At 40.6% G+C, this 19,353-nt stretch overlaps 1 protein-coding gene across 3 annotated transcripts in view; it reads right to left on the reverse strand.

Annotated features, from left to right (window-relative positions):
* Nucleotides 1–19,353, reverse strand: part of ntrk3b (neurotrophic tyrosine kinase, receptor, type 3b) — a 165,316-nt gene that overhangs the window by 116,440 nt on the left and 29,523 nt on the right. For all 3 annotated transcript variants that reach the window (XM_018697465.2, XM_018697464.2, XM_018697463.2), the window contains exon 3: nucleotides 16,750–16,821. In XM_018697465.2, the coding sequence (XP_018552981.1) occupies nucleotides 16,750–16,821 (72 nt within the window). The remainder of the gene's footprint in view (nucleotides 1–16,749; nucleotides 16,822–19,353) is intronic.

Below are 19,353 nucleotides of genomic sequence, written 5' to 3' on the forward strand. Positions count from 1 at the left end.
ATTTGCGCTAAGGGCAAAGCTACTGTTCATTTTCCAGTATACAACCCCTCCTGTTATTTGCCCTCAGTAAATGCAGTTAATAGATGTTTCGAACAGGCAGGTCAAGACCACACTGGTGTTTCCTTCCCTCTGGGATTAATTCCACGAGGAAATAATGAAAACAGGCCAATTTGGAGGGAAAGAACATTCAATATCTAATACCTGTCAACCCTACTAGATGTACTCCCCAGTGTTGCCCTTACAGTGACCTACTGCTCCATTTAAATCATGCTGTGTTGCTTTCATTCGGTCTTTTTCTTTGGGGTGGAATGTTAACCATAACACAGCCTTCACAGTGTCAAACAGAAGATGGTTTTAAAAAAACGGATTAATGTGTTGAGCATCTATAGGATTAGTGGAAAGAGCACGAAAGCAAACGGCCTCAAGCTGTGTAGGAGGAAGTGTGAAGCTGGTGTGTATTACACAGGAACACCATTCAGACCAGAGGCCAGAAAGATCCCCTTCCATCCGAGTTAGCCAGTAAACCAACTGTGAAGCCAAGAACGGCCATGCCAATGTTTTACTCTCCACTGACATGACTTAATTAAAGTGCCATAGCCTTTCTTTAGCTTCTTCAGATTTAATTGGATCATTAGCAGAATAGATTTAATTACAGCCAGAGCTGAATGGTTTGCATTAAATCTGCACCTGGAAAACTTGGTTGAATATCAAAAGCTAAACAAAGCAGAGCAGCTTGTCATGGGGAGGCAGTGTGATGGACCAGCCCTCACACTCAAGTCCAGAGTGAATTTGTTTGTGGTTGCCAAAGAAGAAATATACTCAAAACTAGAAAAAATGTTAAATACATGCATATATGCATATTACCCAAAACTGTAAGTGGTCCAGTAGAAGCCATGTTACATCAAACTGAAATCAGAAAATAAAAGCGTGTTTTTCTGAGAGGTGTTAAGTACATGTACAACTGAATCTTCAACATCAAATTTTCTGATAATGACCAAATCAAATTGAGCAGATGATGCTAACATTACCTCCAGATCCAGCCCCAACTCCTCCCACTTACTGAAGCCATTTGTTATTTTAATATATGGATATATTCTCAAACAGCAAGAACCAATGTAAACAATGTTCAGTTGGCAGCATTTTAGTGAAAAATTCATCCTCCTTAGGAAGCAGCCAAAAGCCAATCACTGATCATGTACTGTACACTACTGTTTGTGTAGAAAAGATCGTCATCCTCCGAGCTATTAGTGATTCTGTTTTAAATGATTTATTTTTATTAGTATTTATTACATAAGTAAGAATGTCATGTACTAATTAGGTATGAATAGAATTGTACCAAATCAGCTTTGAATCACAATGTTTTGTATGTTACAAATTTTTCTGTCGGTTTTGTATTAACTTGTGGACTGTGAAAGAAAAGGTTAAAAAAAAAAAGAGGAAATGGAATTAACAAGCTCTGATGTGGACAGTGATAGTGACAGCAGAATGTGTGGGTGTGCATGTGAGTGTGTGCAGCACGGTACACTCATGGTGACATTTATGAGAGAAGGCTCTACTGATTATCAAAGGGTTCAGTGAGTCTTAAGCTGTGATTGCTAACATCACTTCAGAGTCTTTTAGACATTTGGAGAGAGGCAGGGAGTTAGCACCTCTGAAAATTATCACTCACTCTAGCTGTCTCATCTCTGTGGCTGGGATATGAGGCTCAAATACTGTTTTTTTTTCTTTTTTTTTCTGTGAAATGTAACAGCTATTTTGAAGATCAATAGCCATCTAGACTGTAAAACCATTTAATGTGGAGTCTCAATAATCCATACACACTCTGCTGGCTTTGAGGGCACACTTCACTTGATCGCATTTTGGATTTTGTCATGATAATAACATACACACATGCTTTTCATCAGTATTAAACAAACCCTTTGAAATTATATGCGGCAAAATGTAAATGGAGACTGAGTTTATGCAGTACACCTGCATGCTGAGTGAGTACACAGGTGTAGGTTGCTACCTTGCTAATACCACCTAGAATCCCTTCAATCATTATGTCATCCCAAAAAATGAAAGAAAACAAAAACCCTTGCTTGAAAAAAAACTCAAATGATACTGATTGAAGTGTCTTCATTGACAAATCTGATCAGCTATTGGCCAGCAGAGGTCATATTCACCAGTTAACAGTCAAGAACTTCTTCCTTGTTGTTTTTCTAGCCAGCAGAATTGAACATTAATTAACTATAGCTGAGTAAATTTGTCGCAACAGCTCTCGTCAAGTGCGTCAGTTTGTTTATTATGTAGGTTCTAATCAAAATCACTGCTGTAGCTATTTGAAAATTACATTAATTTCAAATTGTGATTTTGACTTCAAACAGGTCATTGTTCAGCCTTAATACAAATAAGATGATTATGTAAACTGTATTACTAGATTGTAATTGTTTTCCATGATTGTATTTGGGAGCAAAATGATTTTTCCACAATGTGTTATTAAAGCTGAGATGTATGATTCTGTGAATCTTCTTAAGCAGAGAATTGAGGAGATTGGAAACACACTCTAACTCCAGCACTCAAAACAGCCATCTTATCAGCCTCCCTAGATACACAGAGGGGAAAAAACCTTATTTCCTTTTCCACATTATGAAAGTCAGCCTCCTCTATCTGTCTCTGTCACAGGAAAATCAGCTCACCGTCACACTCTCATGGCACCACACAGCATCAGTGTATGGAGGCCGGAGGCTCCATCCAGAGGCCAGGCGGCGGAGCCGCAGGGCTGGGGAGAAGAAGTCCAATTCTCCCCCACCCCCACACCCCACCTCATGGCACAGTAAATAGCAATCTGCTCGACTGAAATCCTCATCCTCTTGTCCAAACACATTTGAGGGTTCCTTGCCAGTGTCGTTTGATTGACAGCGCCTGTGTCGGAGGGCTCGGTACTGTGTACACCGAATGTCAGGCCTCAGCCAGACAACTGTGTGTCAGTGCACAGGTTGCAGAGTGAGTGGCGAGTGATGTGGGAGGATGGAGGAGGGCGGGAGTGAGTGGAGGGGGAGGGAGGCCGGGGCAAAGTGCTGCCTCAGGAATCAGAGAACCTCATCTGGCCTGCGGGATTTGGCTGCCTCGGAGAAGAGTTGCTGCTGCTGCTGCTGCCCCAGCTTTTAGTCTCAGGCACTGACAGACACACAGCTAGCTAACACTTTGAGAGTGGAGCATGATGACACTGCATGTTCGACCCCTGCACTGCAACTTGAAAGCACTCCAGCACCTCAGCTAAGAGGACGGTGCGCTGTAGACAAGCTCCTGCATACTGCCTAAAACCAATCCTTCACTGAGATGAAAGCAACTATTTTTAGCTGCTCTGTCAGCTCAGGTAAAGAAAAAGAAAATGTTGTCTCGCCTCGATCACCCCCCCACCCCCCTTTTTTGGTTGTTCAACACTCAAGAGATCAAAAGCGACGTCAGAAAAGCAAAAGGCAGCAAGGTGAGGATACAGCGAACTGACGGTGGGAGGTTTGAACTTGAGGCGGCAGGAGAGAGCTCGGTGTTACAGACGCTATCGATCCAGTCACGCCAGGTGACATGGAGTCCTCGAGACTAAATGTCCTGTACTGCAGATTAACTGAAGCCATTATTCCTGTGGCTCACCACTACCCACAACTACCCACCACCGTCTCAGGACCAGCACAGCCGTCATAAGGCATTAGGCTCTGTTAGAGTGCTGTGATTATGGATGTAAAGATGGCCCATACAGCCTGGCCACTCTCTGTCTTTCTGAATGGGCTTCGAAGTGAAGGCCTCCCTCTCCCTTAGCAGTGCTTTCATGCCTAATTTCTCTGTCTCTTCTTCCCTCTACCCCTGTCGTTATCTACTGTATCCTGTGTCTCACAGTTTCTATCTCTGTCTTCGTTCACAGTCAATTTCGCTCTTTTTCACTCAGCTTTCAGGCTTGGTTTGAGCCAGTTTCTTTGTCTCTGGCTTTCTTTTGACCACATTTCTTTCTCAGCCCTGCGATCCTGTATCAAAGTCAGATTTAGTGTCGAATCACCATCCGTCATATCAGAGGACAGTGCTTCATGAGTAATTCATCATTATACAATGTTCATGCAAAATATGGCGGGATATTACACAGCCATGCATCATTCCCACATCAATTTGTCGGGACATTGACTGAGTGAAACAAGAAAAGTAATTAAGACCCTCAAAAATCACTGAGCAACACACACACACACACACACACACACTGACAGCTTACACCCATCTAGTAATTTAGCCTTAAAGATGCAGAAAGATGAAGGTTTGAACACCATTGCTATTGGTTTTAGTGACCCATTGCTAACCAGAGCAACTAGAAATGCTTACACTGCAAGCACCGCAATGCATTGGTGAAGTCACATCAGGAGGAGAAACTCTTATCTCCACTGTTTACGCGAAACGATGATGTCTGACGCACTATGGTCGCTCTGCTTAAAGACACAGGCTGTCATTAGACTGTAAAATCATTTTGGGACTAAGGGACACAGCACTGAGAGGGAACTGATATCAGGGGATGTGTTAATGCTGGCCTCGTATTCTAATTTTTCCACTTTCAAAGTAAAGTAAATTATAAGGGTTTACTGCTGGCTATCTTACAAACGTATCTTCCAAGCATTTTTAAACAGTGTTGTCTTCCAAGATCTCAGCTTATACTTTGGTGAATACAGCGTCAAAACCAATAGAAGGAGACCCAGAAAAATAAGATCCAAGTTGTAAAAACACAAATAAAACAAACACACAAATATTCATTAACATTAAATAGCTGTCTATTTAGACATCCAGTTGCAACAGAGCAAAACTCACTGGAGTGCTCCTTTCTACATAATTACAGACATTTTAGCGTTGGTTTGGTTAACTAACTACTGAGAAAAATATTTTGGTCTCTTTAGCTTGATTGATACTTGACTTCATTGTAACAGTCACCCATTAACTTCATACTGGGTGTACATAGCATATGATCAGCTTGAGTGAGCTGTGAGACTATTGTATTTACTGTATGGTGTTTCTTTGAACACACAATTTCAGTCAGCCAGTTTCTTTTAGCTTCAGCTGGTTTAAAAAAATATATATATAATCCTGATACGTCTGTGTGTGGAACACTACCAACAAGCATGCAATCAAATGCCTGTGAAACAAATGATGACAATGTCTGAGGTGAAAAAAAAAACAGTAGGACACCCTATGCATAAAATGTGCCCATCTTGTTAAACCTTGGCATGCTATAAAGTGTAAATATGTTTTTAAAAAAGGTTAGACAATTTTCTACAACACCTGAGTAATGTAATTCCTAGCAAACATTACTCTAACAGGAGTAAATAATGTATTTGTTGGGGACTATTTTTAGCCATAGATGAATCCACATTTGGTTTTCTAGTGAGTATTTGAAGCAGAAGGACAGTGAATATGGGATTGACTTAACAGAGCGTGTCCAAATAAAGGAACATGTCACCCGGTGCAACAGCGTGGCTCACCGATGCCTCTGGTAGATTTGGGACACCTGGCAAAATATTGAATATTATCATGTTTATCCTCTAGGGCCCTGATGGACTCGGACAGCACAGGCAGCAGGGTAGACAGTAGAAATTTGTCATACTGACCCTCAAGGCCATACAGACGCAAAGCAGAATTTGAGCTTTATGGATTGGAGTGGGCATGTCTTTTAGTGAGTCAACAACCTGCAGACGGGCCCTTTGGCATGTCTGACAAGCCTCCTCCCTGTTTGACAGAGTTTCTTGTCTACATGTTGTTTTCTAGGCTGCGCTCCCTACACATTCGCCTTTCTGAGCTCTGTACAATCTCTGCCTGACCCACAGAGCTCATTCTATAGATACAACCACAAATACAAGCAGCATATAGACCAAGAGCAAGGACTGCTGCCCTCCATTCACACCCAGTCAGTGTCCCTGCGGTCAAGCCGTGGCAGATAGTCAGCCGGTGAGCAGTGGTGCGTTTCTCCCTGCAGTCCACACAGCCGGCAGATACCATGCTCCATGACACCACTATCAGAGGGTGGCAAGCCTCCGTGTTTGTGTTTACAGTGAGATTAGCCACACGCACATCCAAGCACCCGAGCATGAGGACGGAATGTAAATTTGAACTCACTATGAATTTATGAATGTGCTGATTCAATTTGAACTGCTTGTTTGCTCTCCCAAACCTCCACGTCTGGGAAATAAGCCTTGCTATATGCCCTGTTAAACTGGCGCGTCTAATGTGTTATTCTCTGTTGTTGAGCTGCATTTTTTTTTTTTTTTACGATAAAGTCCCTTTTTTCCATATTGGACATTCCACCCCCTCCAGAATGCCAACTGGAGAGCCAAACAGTGTGCATGATCAAACACCAGTTTGGTTCACCTACTGTAGCAACACAGCAGCTGGCACAGCAACAATGCGACCCATGGTCCGTTTCCCACACTGAGGAGTGATTTCATGTGATGCATTGTGGGTGGTGAGGTTTTGAAAAATGGCGGGGGCGGTCTACTACAAAATCTAATGTTAGAGGGAGATCCTGAAGTACCCTTCACCTCCCCATCAGCTATCTCCCACAGTCACAGGGCTTCAGCCCTGGCAGAGCAGAGCGGCAGGCCGGTCTGTGGGAGGGAATCAGGTCCACGCAACCTTTACCCACAGAGCAACGCCAACTTCCAATTTAACACACTCGGAAAGCGAGAACGCGCCCACACAGAGCACGCAGTGGGCAGGAACCGTTAGAGTGTGATCTCAGCTGAATTACTGTTGATTCAAAGATGGATTCTAGGAGGAAGTCCTCCTCCAGAGCAATGCTAAATTGAGAAAGGACAGGATAGGGAGAAATAAACAGCCGCTGCACATTTCTTAAAGATCAAAAGTCATGCAATGACTCCCACAGAAGCAAAACACTTAAGGTAGCCAACAATACTATATTCACTATTACAGCTCTGCAAACAGTTGAATAGTTATTTTTAATGTATTTTGTATTGCTATGATTTCAGAAATCACACAGTTGGAAATATTTTACTCTGGGGAGAATAGTAGTAGATTTAGGTGTAGTGGTAATCATATAGATATTTTATATATTTAAGTGATATATTTTTAGATATATTTTAATGCTATTCTTCAGCGGTTTCTGTTCCCTAACAGTCACAGTGTTGGCATTCATGACTGACAAAGAATCTGATTTCAGGAATTTTAATTAACTTCTTCAAAGAAACATTAAATTGTTAAAGCTAGACTTAGTTTTGGCTTCTACCTTATAATAAACTAGCCTAACAAAGCTTTGTTCACTCTATTTACATACTGTAAATTAAAGCATGGTGAAATATTGAAACAGCTCCGGTGATAGCAGATATGTTACTTGTTAATAAAGCCTCCAAAGCTGTCGCTATTTTTTATTTTTTTTAACCAGAGAAGATTTTTTTTTCTAGAAGCAATAAACTCAGCATCAACAGCACCTTGCCTCATATTCATACTGTTAGATACACTCACCCTAAGAACTCTTCAGTACAACAGAGCATCTCTAATGAAGCACTTGCGTAGGTTAAAAGAAAATCTGTCTCATTACTTCCTCACAAATTTCACTAGCTTGTCTGGGTTTCAAAATGGAAACTCTCCAGACAGTCCACTTTTCTAACTACTGGGCTATTGCCATCTTCATTCTGTATGTATCATATAACCATGAAGGGTTACGGTGTGAGTCATTTTTTGACATTGATTTGACGAGGGGTAAACTAATCTTTCTTTTTTTTTGAGAACAGGTAAAAGGAAACATTTAATACACACTTGACTACATTAGTCAGGATAACATCATCGCTGCAGATCTTGCCTCGTAGAAAACAGGTCACAAGTTCAGTTCCGTCAGCAGACAATGAGTCAAAAAAGCACCGTGTTTGGATGAGATGACCTCCAGCATTACACTGGACCCTACCTGCTTTCTCTGTCTAAGAGCGTCGGCTAACTGCTTTGAGTGTGAATGTTAGGTGCTTGACACAGAGAGTATATCGGGGGTTTAGCATTCATTTACACCTTGGAGATCACTGCTCTATTTCTATATACCTGTGGAAGCACCAAGTGGAGCATTACAGAGTCTGGAGGTGTCATCGGGATAACTGCTTCGTCTCCCAGTCAGCCACAACCTGAACAGAACAGGCCACCTGAAAACCTGAAGGAGCAGCTCTTTCAAAAAGGAGGAGGAAAAAAGTAAGTCTATTTTAAAGGAATGTGGAAGAGAAAGCAGAGAGTTTAAAAGCCTCGACAAGGTAAACAGAGAGTAATCATTCTTCTAATTAAAGGTGGTCTCAGGCTAGCTGGCCAGCTGACCCGACTATGAAAGTGACATTTAGGAATTTAGAAAAAAAAGGAAAAAATACACGTAGCCGGGAAGATTTAATGAGAGAGACTCTCTTCACTTGCCTCTCCCTGTGGGGAGTGACCTTTCCGACTCCCCGGTGACAACGTTCCCTCCAGATTTATTGGGCCTCTCCCTTGGCTGCACTGGAATGAAGAGAGGAGATGCCTCACCATCCAGACGCTGACCTTTAATTTGACACAGGCGGGGACAAGCATGGCGCACGACGCCTGGCCGACCAGCAGCATCAAATAGAAAACTGGACCCAGCGGTGGCAGAAATGAGTTGAAAGCCCAAGACCTTGTAGTGGCGCCTTTGTTGACTTCATTTCCACCTGGAGCTTTGTGTGGATAACTGTGTGTGAGACGAATTCTGGTTACTCACACCCACACACATGGCAGGTTCAAAGGGGGTAGTGGAACAGGAAGTGATTGTTGAAATGACACTGACCGCTCTCCACCTAGCTAGCAGTCAACTATTGTAAGTGTTTACAAGAGGCACAAGTCACCCTGGCCCATGTCAAACAGGAGTCACAAGTGTTAGAGAATTGTTCAGTATTTTTGTTAAATACGTTTTTTTTTCTTTTTCCTTTTTTTGCCAAGATTTTGATAAGATTGATGTTGCTACGCTAAATGTGGAGCTAGAGACAGCAGCCAGTTAACTTAGCTTAGCACAAAGGCTGTAAACAGCTGGCTTGGCTCTGCCTAAAGGAAAAAAAATACACCTAGCAGCAACGCTAAAGCTCACTAATTACCTCGTTTCTTTAATTTGCAAAGAAAGAAAAAAAGAAGAAAAGGAAAAGAAATGTTAAGGTGGTGGTTTTATGGGGTGTTATGGGGTCCTAATCAAAAAATTGCTTTTTTCCTCCCTTTTTTTAATTAAACAAACAAAACATACCTGTTTCTTAGTGACTTTAAAGGTGCTGGTAGACAGATTTTTTTTAAAAAAACCTTTGAACGGAGACAGGCTAATTATTCTCCCTCTTCGACCAGTCTTCATGCTATGCTAATCTAACCACCCCCGGGTCAAGTTTCATATTTAGTAAAGGATATGAGAGTGGTATATCTTTATATGAAGAAAAGATCCAAGACCAATTCATCTGTCCATCAGCCGAGAATTACCGCAGTCCAAGAATGTCATGATGAGGAGCTCAAACGGACACACTGAAAAAATTCTGATGTCAAGAGAAAATCCTTTTGCCCACTTGAAGAGCCTGACAGAAGTGGGTGTCAGATTGTGACTTGTGGACAAGTATTTCATGTTCCATTTTTGCAAGAGAAAAGGTTTCAAAGTAGAGCTGGCCAGAAATGAACAACCAGATACTTTTGGTACTGGGATTTTTGCAAGATCAATACAAAACAAGTTTACACTGGTATGTTCTGCCTCTGGGAAACGAGTGGAATGCTGAGGAAGCCATTTGGGAGCTTCTGGGCTCGCCACATTCGCTCACGTACCAGAGTCGGACAGTAGACTCAGTGCTTGTTAGCCTGATTCTTGCTGCCTGTGGACTTTGGAGGCTCGCTGTTGCAGTTTGGTTAGGTTACACAACTTTTAGTGCCTTTTAGTGTTAATAACTGTTTTGATCATCATGTCACTGCCATGATACAATATACACACAAGCTACTAAAGTTTTATTTATTTACAATAGAAATGTGCATGTAGCATTAATGCAGTTATCACAGTAACTTAAATAAAAACATTTCTTGATTCCATCATCTATCAGCTTTATGTAATCTGCTGCTTAAAAACAATGCATATTGTTTTTTTTTTTTGTTGTTGTTGTCGTTGTTTTTTCACTTAATACCAGCACCAGCAATACTTGAAAAGTCAAAATGTTCAACATACTGAATTAAATTAGTTGTCTGTACCTGGTATACTGTCTACCGAGGGAAAATAACTCTCCAGGCACTGCTTCTAAATTCTCTCTTTGTCTTACATTGAAGACTCTATATTCTGGCAGTCTGAGGCCAATACAGTACAACTTTAAGGTCTAAGCTGCATGCAGGCCATGAGTCCAAGTGAAGTGGGTCAGGATATGTAATGGGTTAAAGGTCAAGTACACATATGGTTATCACAGGAGAAAAATAATTGTGGATTCATGGCCTCACCCACAGCCTGGTGAAAGTGGTGCATTTTAACCTGCTGGGGTACAATCCAGCTCGGCATGACCATTTTTCAACACCATTCCTCCTCTGCCTGCCTGACCAAGCAGACCAAGGTCAACTGTGTGACTGTGAAACTGTGCAAGCGTGGGAGAGACCAAAATGGAGCAGCCTACAATGAGTAATAAACAATAATGATTTAATAAGAATGAAGCTAACCCAGTACAACCCCATAACCACACTGAGATAACACAATTAATTCCTGTGAAATAAATCTCCATGGAAGTAATACAAAATATGATGTCCTTTAGTTGATTATTGGTATGACGGCAATGCAGGATGTGGGAGGTGCAACATAAAACCTTAAGTGGCACCAGGGGTGTGTGTGTGTGTGTGTGTGTGCTTGCAATCTCAGCAAAGAACCTTCTGAAGGAGATTAAAGCTTTCACATAATTACTATTATCTAAAGACATTTCACAAGGGCTCTTGTCCTTTATATCTCCACCATCACATTCAGCAAGTAAGAGTAAAACTCCTATTGCCAATCAGATCCTGGCCATTTCTACGAGAGTGACAATGACAATTGAGCTCGAGCTACCAAAGACCTGCAGAAACACTCACACCACAGAAACTACTGAGGGAGACTTGTAAAGGTAGAGGTTACTGATTTAACACAACACTGAGTCTGGTTGTTTTACCCCTTTCATGATGCTTGCAATAAACTGAGCAAGAACTAGCCCACTCATTTGTATTCAGTGAGCTAATTGTTATCAGTTTTTCTGATGATTTAACTGAATATAATATTGTAAACAGAAATATTTATTTATTTTTAAGTGACTGAATACAATATGTTAATGTCTATTTCATCACAATTTATCGCCTCAATGAGCAACATTATATATTAGTAGCATGGGTTTTTTTCTATCATGCCAGGAAAGCTTTTTGAATAGAAATTCACTTAAATTAGAGGAATTGAGAGGGTAAACACATTTACTACTTTTCATCAAAAATGCTAAATAGCCACATTAATGATATCGTACACCCACTCAAATACACTCAAATGAGTCGCTTATGCTTGTCTGAACCCTTTACCTGGTCCAAGCAACATGAGCAGCGATGTAATAATGCCACAACCAGTGTATCCAGACACACTCTCACTAATAGATAGTTCAGTTGCACAACGTGCACTGCCTGTAATACTGTAGTCTTGATAAAATCATTCCTTGCATTGTAGATGTCACTGACCACATACATACACTTCCTGTAAAATGTAAGTATTGCATTACAAAATATGGATCTCTGAGTGTAACAATAAGGAAAAAATTAAGGGAATTAAGGGAAAAATGAACCCTTTCATACATGAATTATAAAACATTTTGAACTTCATTTTCTTAAAACAACCAAATAAATAAATAAAAACAAAAAACACATGGACAGATGATTAATTCTAATTTCCTCCTAATGTTTTGTTTTTGCCTACTGGGGTCTCCTCCATTAGAGGGATTGGCAAAATATTCCTGAGCTGCTCAGCATTCCTGGCCATCCTTTATCTGACTCCCTGGCCATCTTGGTTTTGAGTAATTTGCGTCCAATGTGATGGCTAATGTGTAACTTTACCATACATATATAAGAAAACAGCTTCTTAATAGCTGTCTATTGTAGTGACCACTATGCACTGGCAAAATTTGTCTTGTCCTTCAGGCTAATGTCTCTTAACTAAAATGCCTCACCACCATGGTGCTGATGCTTGCTATGCTGTTACTAAAAAACAGTCCACAAAAATGTAAATTATTAGATTTTGGTCTGTGGTCTAATTAAGATTTTATATTAGGATGCCGCCAAGGGAACTGTTTCTCCTTATTGTCTGATAGCTGTATCTCCTTCTACACGTGCAAATAAAACTGAGCCAGGTTTGGTGGTACACATTCAGGGAGCAGAGGTTATACATGCATGAAAGTGGAGTACAGACAAGACAAGACTGTTCTGAAATCACAGCAGCCATTGATGCAACTGTGGACTTACTGGCAGTGAGCATGGTCATTTTCCACAGCAACAGTGCAAAGTATTACTGATTGTTCCTTTAATGTCCCCTTATGGTACTTAAGAGGTTCAAGGCTGTTTCATCAGTTTCTCGAGCCAAACAACTGGTGAGAAGGGATTTGCTGCTGAGTCTCTGGTGCCACTGAGACAAACATGGCAATCTGTTTACTTGATGAGTGGTCTTTTTTAAGGCAGATATCCCTCAGAGCTATACTTAAATTGCTCAACCAGAAAAAGTTTTCACATTAATTTCAATAAAATAACTTAGTTGCAAACTTGGGCCCAATACTTTACACTTAAAGTTTAAGTTAACAGAATCCAAGCCAACAAATTAAGACAGTTCTATAATGTTTATACAACAGTAATAACGAGTGAACTACATAACAGCATTGTTCAGTGGTGAGGATGAGGCAATGAGATAATTCATGATGCCAGAGAGGCAACTCAATCCCCAGCACTCCATGGCAGTCTCTGTTCCCATTTATGAGGTGAGAGTGGAACAGCAGAGATCATCAAGGACGAGACTGAATTTCATGATTTTAGCATGCAGTTGGAAAACTCAAGGCTGTCATAGGAATAGATCATATGTAGCTGAACTGTTGTTTTCCTTACGAATTCTTATTTCCTGTGCAATCGCATCACTATCATCCATCATCATTTTGGCATCATGTTTAGTTTACTGTCTGGATATAGTGACCTCTGACTCTGACTACTGGCTGCTGTACTGTAGTCTTGGAAGTGTGGTTCACTTTATTGTAAAATTAATTGAACTAATTGAATCACTTATCTTCAGCTGCTTGAAATGTTTAAAATGTAAATACTGTGACTGTGGATTTCCTGTTTGCATCTTGCAAGCACATTAATTCAAAGTGCTGTCCAAATATTTGTGTCATGAGTGTATGTTACACAGATTTAATGCTGGAGAGTTAATCACAGTCTGGAGCTATGAATTGCCTTGCACAATTTATATTTACCTTCATGTCATTCAGCTCACACTCTCATCTGAGTTGTCTTAGGAGAAAATATGAAGTTCTGTGTCTTGCTAAAGGATCAGGAGGATACAGGGTTATATTGGCTGCTGCGTGGATTAAACCTCTGCATCTCCTTTATGTACCAATATCCTGCTGATCAGAATAAAGTACTCTCCCAGGCTATGGTACACTGTAATTAGGTTTATTTTGGGCTCAAATAAAATATAGTGGGCCCATAGAGGTCACCTCATAATGACAGCACTGATCCTTTGACAAGAGCCTCTAGGAAAATAAATAAGGCTACAAAAAAGATATTATATGAGCGGAGTTCATTTCTAATGAACCAGGAAGATGTTTTAGTCAGAATATCCAGCCTGGAAGAGCTTGTGAATCATAATTTGTTTGTCTGTTAAGCTGACTGTTGTCGCTGTGATGTGTTTTACACACCATTCTGTTTTTTGCATTGGGAAAGAATGACCTAGGACAAGTTCATGTAAATGTTTTCCCCTGTTTTGGTTGAATTAATAGGGCTATACCTTGTGGCAGTATAAGAAAATGTTACCTATTAAGTGCAACTGCTCTGTTCTGTTCTCACATGGCACATATTGCAGTTTACAATGATAATGAAGCAGAATAACTATTCCAAACTGATTTCATCTGATATCAGACAGATGTAGGCAATAGAAGGCTTTGCATTTCAATCCAGTGACCACTCAAATGCCACTCAAATGAAAACTGTCATTAGCAGATTTTATCAGCTGTTGCTAACTATGTAATTAAGCTAGCTTCATGAGTCAGTTAAAAAGCTGACAGTAGCTTATTTTTGTTACTTACTGACATACTTTAAAATGAAAATCCTGATGGCTGTAACTATGCATCTGATGGGTACATACATGATATCACACTAAAAGACTGTGACTTAAGCTGTAGGCTATGTAATTGTCTCATATTACTTTTTATATTTAATATTTCATTTTATACATATTTTTATATTTCATATTTTAGGTTTCAGTTTTAATGTTATAGCAGAAAATCCTTATAGAATGAGAACTAAATGATATTTCTCAGACAGTGAATTTGGCTTAAGTAATCGTCCTGTTAGCCCCTAGTCTGACAGCATTCGGGAGCAGCTCCCACACAGTCGGTAAGTACTACACAGTGGATGTGCTAGTTATGACCAAGCTTTTTTTAATATAATGTAATCCCAAAGAACAATGTAGTATGAAATCCTGCTGGCCTTGAAAGTAAGGCTCAGTTTCTATTGGAGGTTGTAAGCTAGTTAGCCAGACATGCTAACATTTTCATCTCACAGTAGAAGAGATAAACACACGGTTTGATAAATTCCCTACACTTTTGCTCTTGTATTTTGTTTTTGGAAAAGTTAAAAAAAAAAAGAAGATGAAACAGATCAACATCCAAACTCTTTAAACAGGGTATCACTTTTACTACAGCCCCAAGCACACAATTTCAACATGCTAAGAAGTCTAAAAGCTTGACAGGCGTGCTGTGGCTAACCTGTGACTGGACAATCACTTCAGAGGAGGGGTTCAGGAAAAGTTAAGTCAAAGTATGTAACACAATATGTACTGTGATGCATACAAAACCATGTGTGATACATGTATTTACCACACAGAGCAGAATAATATTAATTGAAAAGAGAACTGGGGTTGGTGTTAATTACAGTCATCAGGTTTATTACACAAGGGATCAGTGATATATTCATTGTGTGTGATTTAGCCTGTGTTGGCCTGAACACGTGATGAAGAGAGTAGCTTCAATTCTCCTCACAAAGGAGCAACCAGTTGAGCGTCTGATGGGCCAGGCTTTGAGCAGACCTGTCTGACACAGACATCAATGAGGTCTGCCTTCTGAGGCCAAGCTGAGGCATAATAATTAATCTTCTTTGACATCATCATCCTCAGTGTCACCTAGCAACCGTCCACCCGCATTAACACGACCACAAAAGAGGCCTTTCATGGAATGTCTGGGGTGGGGCTCTCACTGACTAAATCCACTGAAACTCACTTGATGTACCACATTTTGAACATGAATTTAAAGAGAATGCATGTAAAGCATGGGCTCTTTAAATTGCTAAAAGTATATATTAACACTTTTACAGACAGATTTTTTAATCCTTTATTTTAGCTGTAAGTTTTTTCCATTACAATAGTTTGAATTTCACACTCTGTTTACCATTAAACCACAGGTGAGAGCAAAAAGGAAAAAAGGCCATCATCGCCCACGCAAGGGATCTTTTCTTACATCTTTTACATGTTTCGTGCCTATTTAAATCCGTTACCACTGCACAGCGATTATGTTTAGTGGGAGGGAGGGAGGAAGAAGTGAGAGGGTTACAAACATTTATTTGTTTTCAGTCTTGTGATAGCAAATCCATCTTCTGGAGAGTAAATTAAAGTGAAGGCAGGATTTAAATAACTCTCATTAAATGTTGATCAGCTCGATTAGCTCTACTAATCGCCTAACTAGGTAAAGAGACGAGCAATACCAACTTTTTTTTTCAGCCTACAGAGATGCACGCCAAAGTGCGTGCACCCAGGGACGTACACAAATACACATTCAATTTGTAACATCAAAAACGGGACAATTAGAATTCTGTCTAATAAACAAGATTAAGTTCTTAGATGACAAAAACTGTTACTGTAACAGTCACATCATGAACTACTACTTACCCCTCCCACACACACACACTCATAGTACACACACATAGTGCAAGGTGCACAGATTTGAGCCCAACAGCAGTCATCAGCAGAAGAAAAGAGACCAAACTGCCTTTCACTCGACAACTGGAAATTGCAAATGGCAGTGTGTTCAGGTAAAAGACTGTGAGTTCCTCACCGTGTTTACTCCTGGAAAATTGGGGAATAACAGGCTGTCATACGGTGACACATCAGCCTTTGTTAAAGAAATTACTTTGCTCTTCGCCCAGCTCTCAGATGCTCGGCCTCCTGGACAAATTGTCCATTTGGTGAATGCAGACTAAATGGAACTGCGTCTTCTGCATGTTGCTCTACTGAAGCACAAAGAACCGGGGCAGATAGGAATCCAATTATCCAAGGCAAATAATGGATGTCTCATTTAAGATGTGCGGCTGTTGTGACCGTAATGGCAGCGCCACAGTTTTCCCGAAGTCAATCTCCATCAACTGCATCATCTTCTGCACAGCACTAGCTTATCTTTAACCATATACTACAAGCTGTCAAGCATCACAGATCATAATAAATCTTTTGAAGGCATGGGAAACATGGTTGTCAAAGATAGAATATGTACTCACATGTAGCGTAGGTGTGGGTTCTGAGCGAACGCGCGAGCCTGGATCACCCTCAGGTTGCAATTCATGATAGTTCTGAAATAAGGAATCACAAAATAGAGATGAAATGGTGAACAAAGTACCAAAACAAAGAAATTTCTTTTCTTCTTAGCGTGGGCACATACAAATACATGCACACAGTATCACAGTGAAATGACTGCATCAAGGCCATGTTGATTTTTTTTCTCAGTCACTTCCTTTTTCTTGGTGTGTTAATTGTGCTTGTGCCTCTCTTGTCTGTTTTTTGCTAACCTGCAAATGACACAAAATGCTGCTCTCTCTCTCATAGCAAGGAAACAATAATGCAGCTCTGGGCCATTTCAAGACATTTTGTCTTCTCCACCGCAATCCATTGTAACAAGTCACAATTATCAGTCCGCTCCAATTCTTCATCTGCGTTTGTGCACCCTGCAGAGCTCACACTGAAATGCAAGTTCTCTTTGAGCCACCTTTTGATGAAAGATTTGTGAACATGCATGCCTTTACCGTAAAGCAAGTGAAACCTTTGATAAGGGCATTCTAACACATTCCCCCCCATTGTGTTCACTTGTATGGAGTGAAATAACTATGAAATTAAACTAATCCGTATTTTGCTGGAGACCCCATGGAATCCTCTCAAGGAGTCATGGAATTCCCAGTGCCCCAGTTTGGAAACCACTGTTCTGGGCTACAATGGTAATGACTTCTCATCTTGTAATCACAGATGTCTCTCTCCAAAGAAGTCATTGACATCATCAGTGAGCGCCTCATAACGCAGTGTGCTGATTATACCCAGCTGTTGATGCCAATTACCTTCTAGAAGTCTGATCACGCTTCTGTGGTGTTTGACTGGGATATGGCATTTCATCACCTAAAAGTTCCCAAAGTGAGGCTCTGGGCCCTCCCAGGGTCCTTGAAAGGGATTTTGGGGTCCTTAGGAACCTTCCAATGGCTTGACCAGAAAAATAAACAATAATAATTTCACTATTATTTCATGCCCTAGAAATTAAGACAACAACATGCTGTTGAGCTTTGGTTATAATCCTCCCAGCAGTAATGACAATTATATTGCACACAATCGTCTGTGTGAGCAGCAGTGATTAGATTTTTTTCTGTTTTCAACAGGTATTGGAGACCAAACCAACACACATTTGTCTAAAAGAGTGGGAACAACACAGGATTTTAACCAACTCCTTGAACAAGTAATGTCAAATTATGGTAGATGCAAACTGCCAGCTATATAAAATAAAGGTACAGATTTTAACACAATAATGCACCAAAATCACAGAATAATGTCTAGTTATATTCAGTATTTTTTATTGTCAACAGACCCCCATTAAAAGACCAGAACTGGCAATGAATTGATCCAACTAACACCTATTTCCTGTGTAGCCAAAGCGTGACATTCCTCTGTGCTCCTTTGCTGTCCAGCATTAAAAAGACATCAGTGAGCCACACTGTTGCACTGGGTGACATGTTCCCTCATTACCTTGAACACACATAGTGTATCATAGTTTATTTTTATTTAATCCCACATACAGTGTCCTACTGCTGTAAAAGCTCAGTAGTGCGCTAAATGTGTATTAATCCGCAGCTGAAAACAGTCCCCAATGAGAGCACTATTTACTCTTGTTTGAGTAATGTTTGCTAGAGACTACAGCTCCCAGCTGTTTAAGGAAATTATTTAGCCCTTTTTAAAAATTAAAAGTATAAATATGTGACCTGCTTTTAAAGATTTATGTTCTCAGTGGGAACCAGTGGGCTTGAGGCCGCACAAAAACTGGGAAAGTCAGAAACCATTGAGACGCAGACAAGTACCGTTGGTTTTGCATCAAACAGCCTTACTTCTCAAGGTAACTGAATTCAGCAGATCACATGAAACTGCTGTATATGTTAGAACTGATTTGTTTCAGATAGATTGCTATGGACTTAAAGGCTGTAGTTTATTGTATGATATTTAATTGATACGTAAACTCAAAAAGTGTGAGCAGACAAACAGCAGAAATAATGTGACACTGGTAGAAAGGTTAGGATAATCAAGTGAGGTCCATATAGAATATAACAGTGAATAATAATAAACAGGTGAGGGCTGCAGTGAGCTCATTCTGGAGATATACAGTTATATAACATACTGTATTCATTTTTCTTTTTTCATTTTATTCAAATTCAGATGAATGAGGTAAACTGTAAAATAAGGTTATGTAAGGTATCCTAGAGTAACTTTTTTTTTTCCCCAACAGCCCCACAAGGCAGCATCACCCAAGGTATCAGCCTTTCCTGGGAAGGCCTGACTACAGGTGGGGAGGAGCCGGCATCCCCAGACAAGGCTGCAGGAGAGAGGCGGTGGTAATGAGAAAAATGCTAATTTAGTGGTGGAGATATTGCACTTGGCCTCCCTGATGAGGGATCAAGGGGATCAGACGAGAGGCCAGCTCTGACTTTGGGAGGGCAAAGGAGAATACGGTTCTCTACGGAGAGAGAAAACAAGTGAAGAGGAAGAGGGGGTCGGAGGCAGCGGCTGAGGGAGGAGTGGCAGGGGCGAGAGGAATGTAAAGGATGTGGCCTCATAGAGCAGGGTAGCAAAGCGGG

The sequence above is a fragment of the Lates calcarifer genome, linkage group LG2 (genome assembly GCF_001640805.2).
Source record: "Lates calcarifer isolate ASB-BC8 linkage group LG2, TLL_Latcal_v3, whole genome shotgun sequence".
NCBI lineage: Eukaryota > Metazoa > Chordata > Actinopteri > Centropomidae > Lates > Lates calcarifer.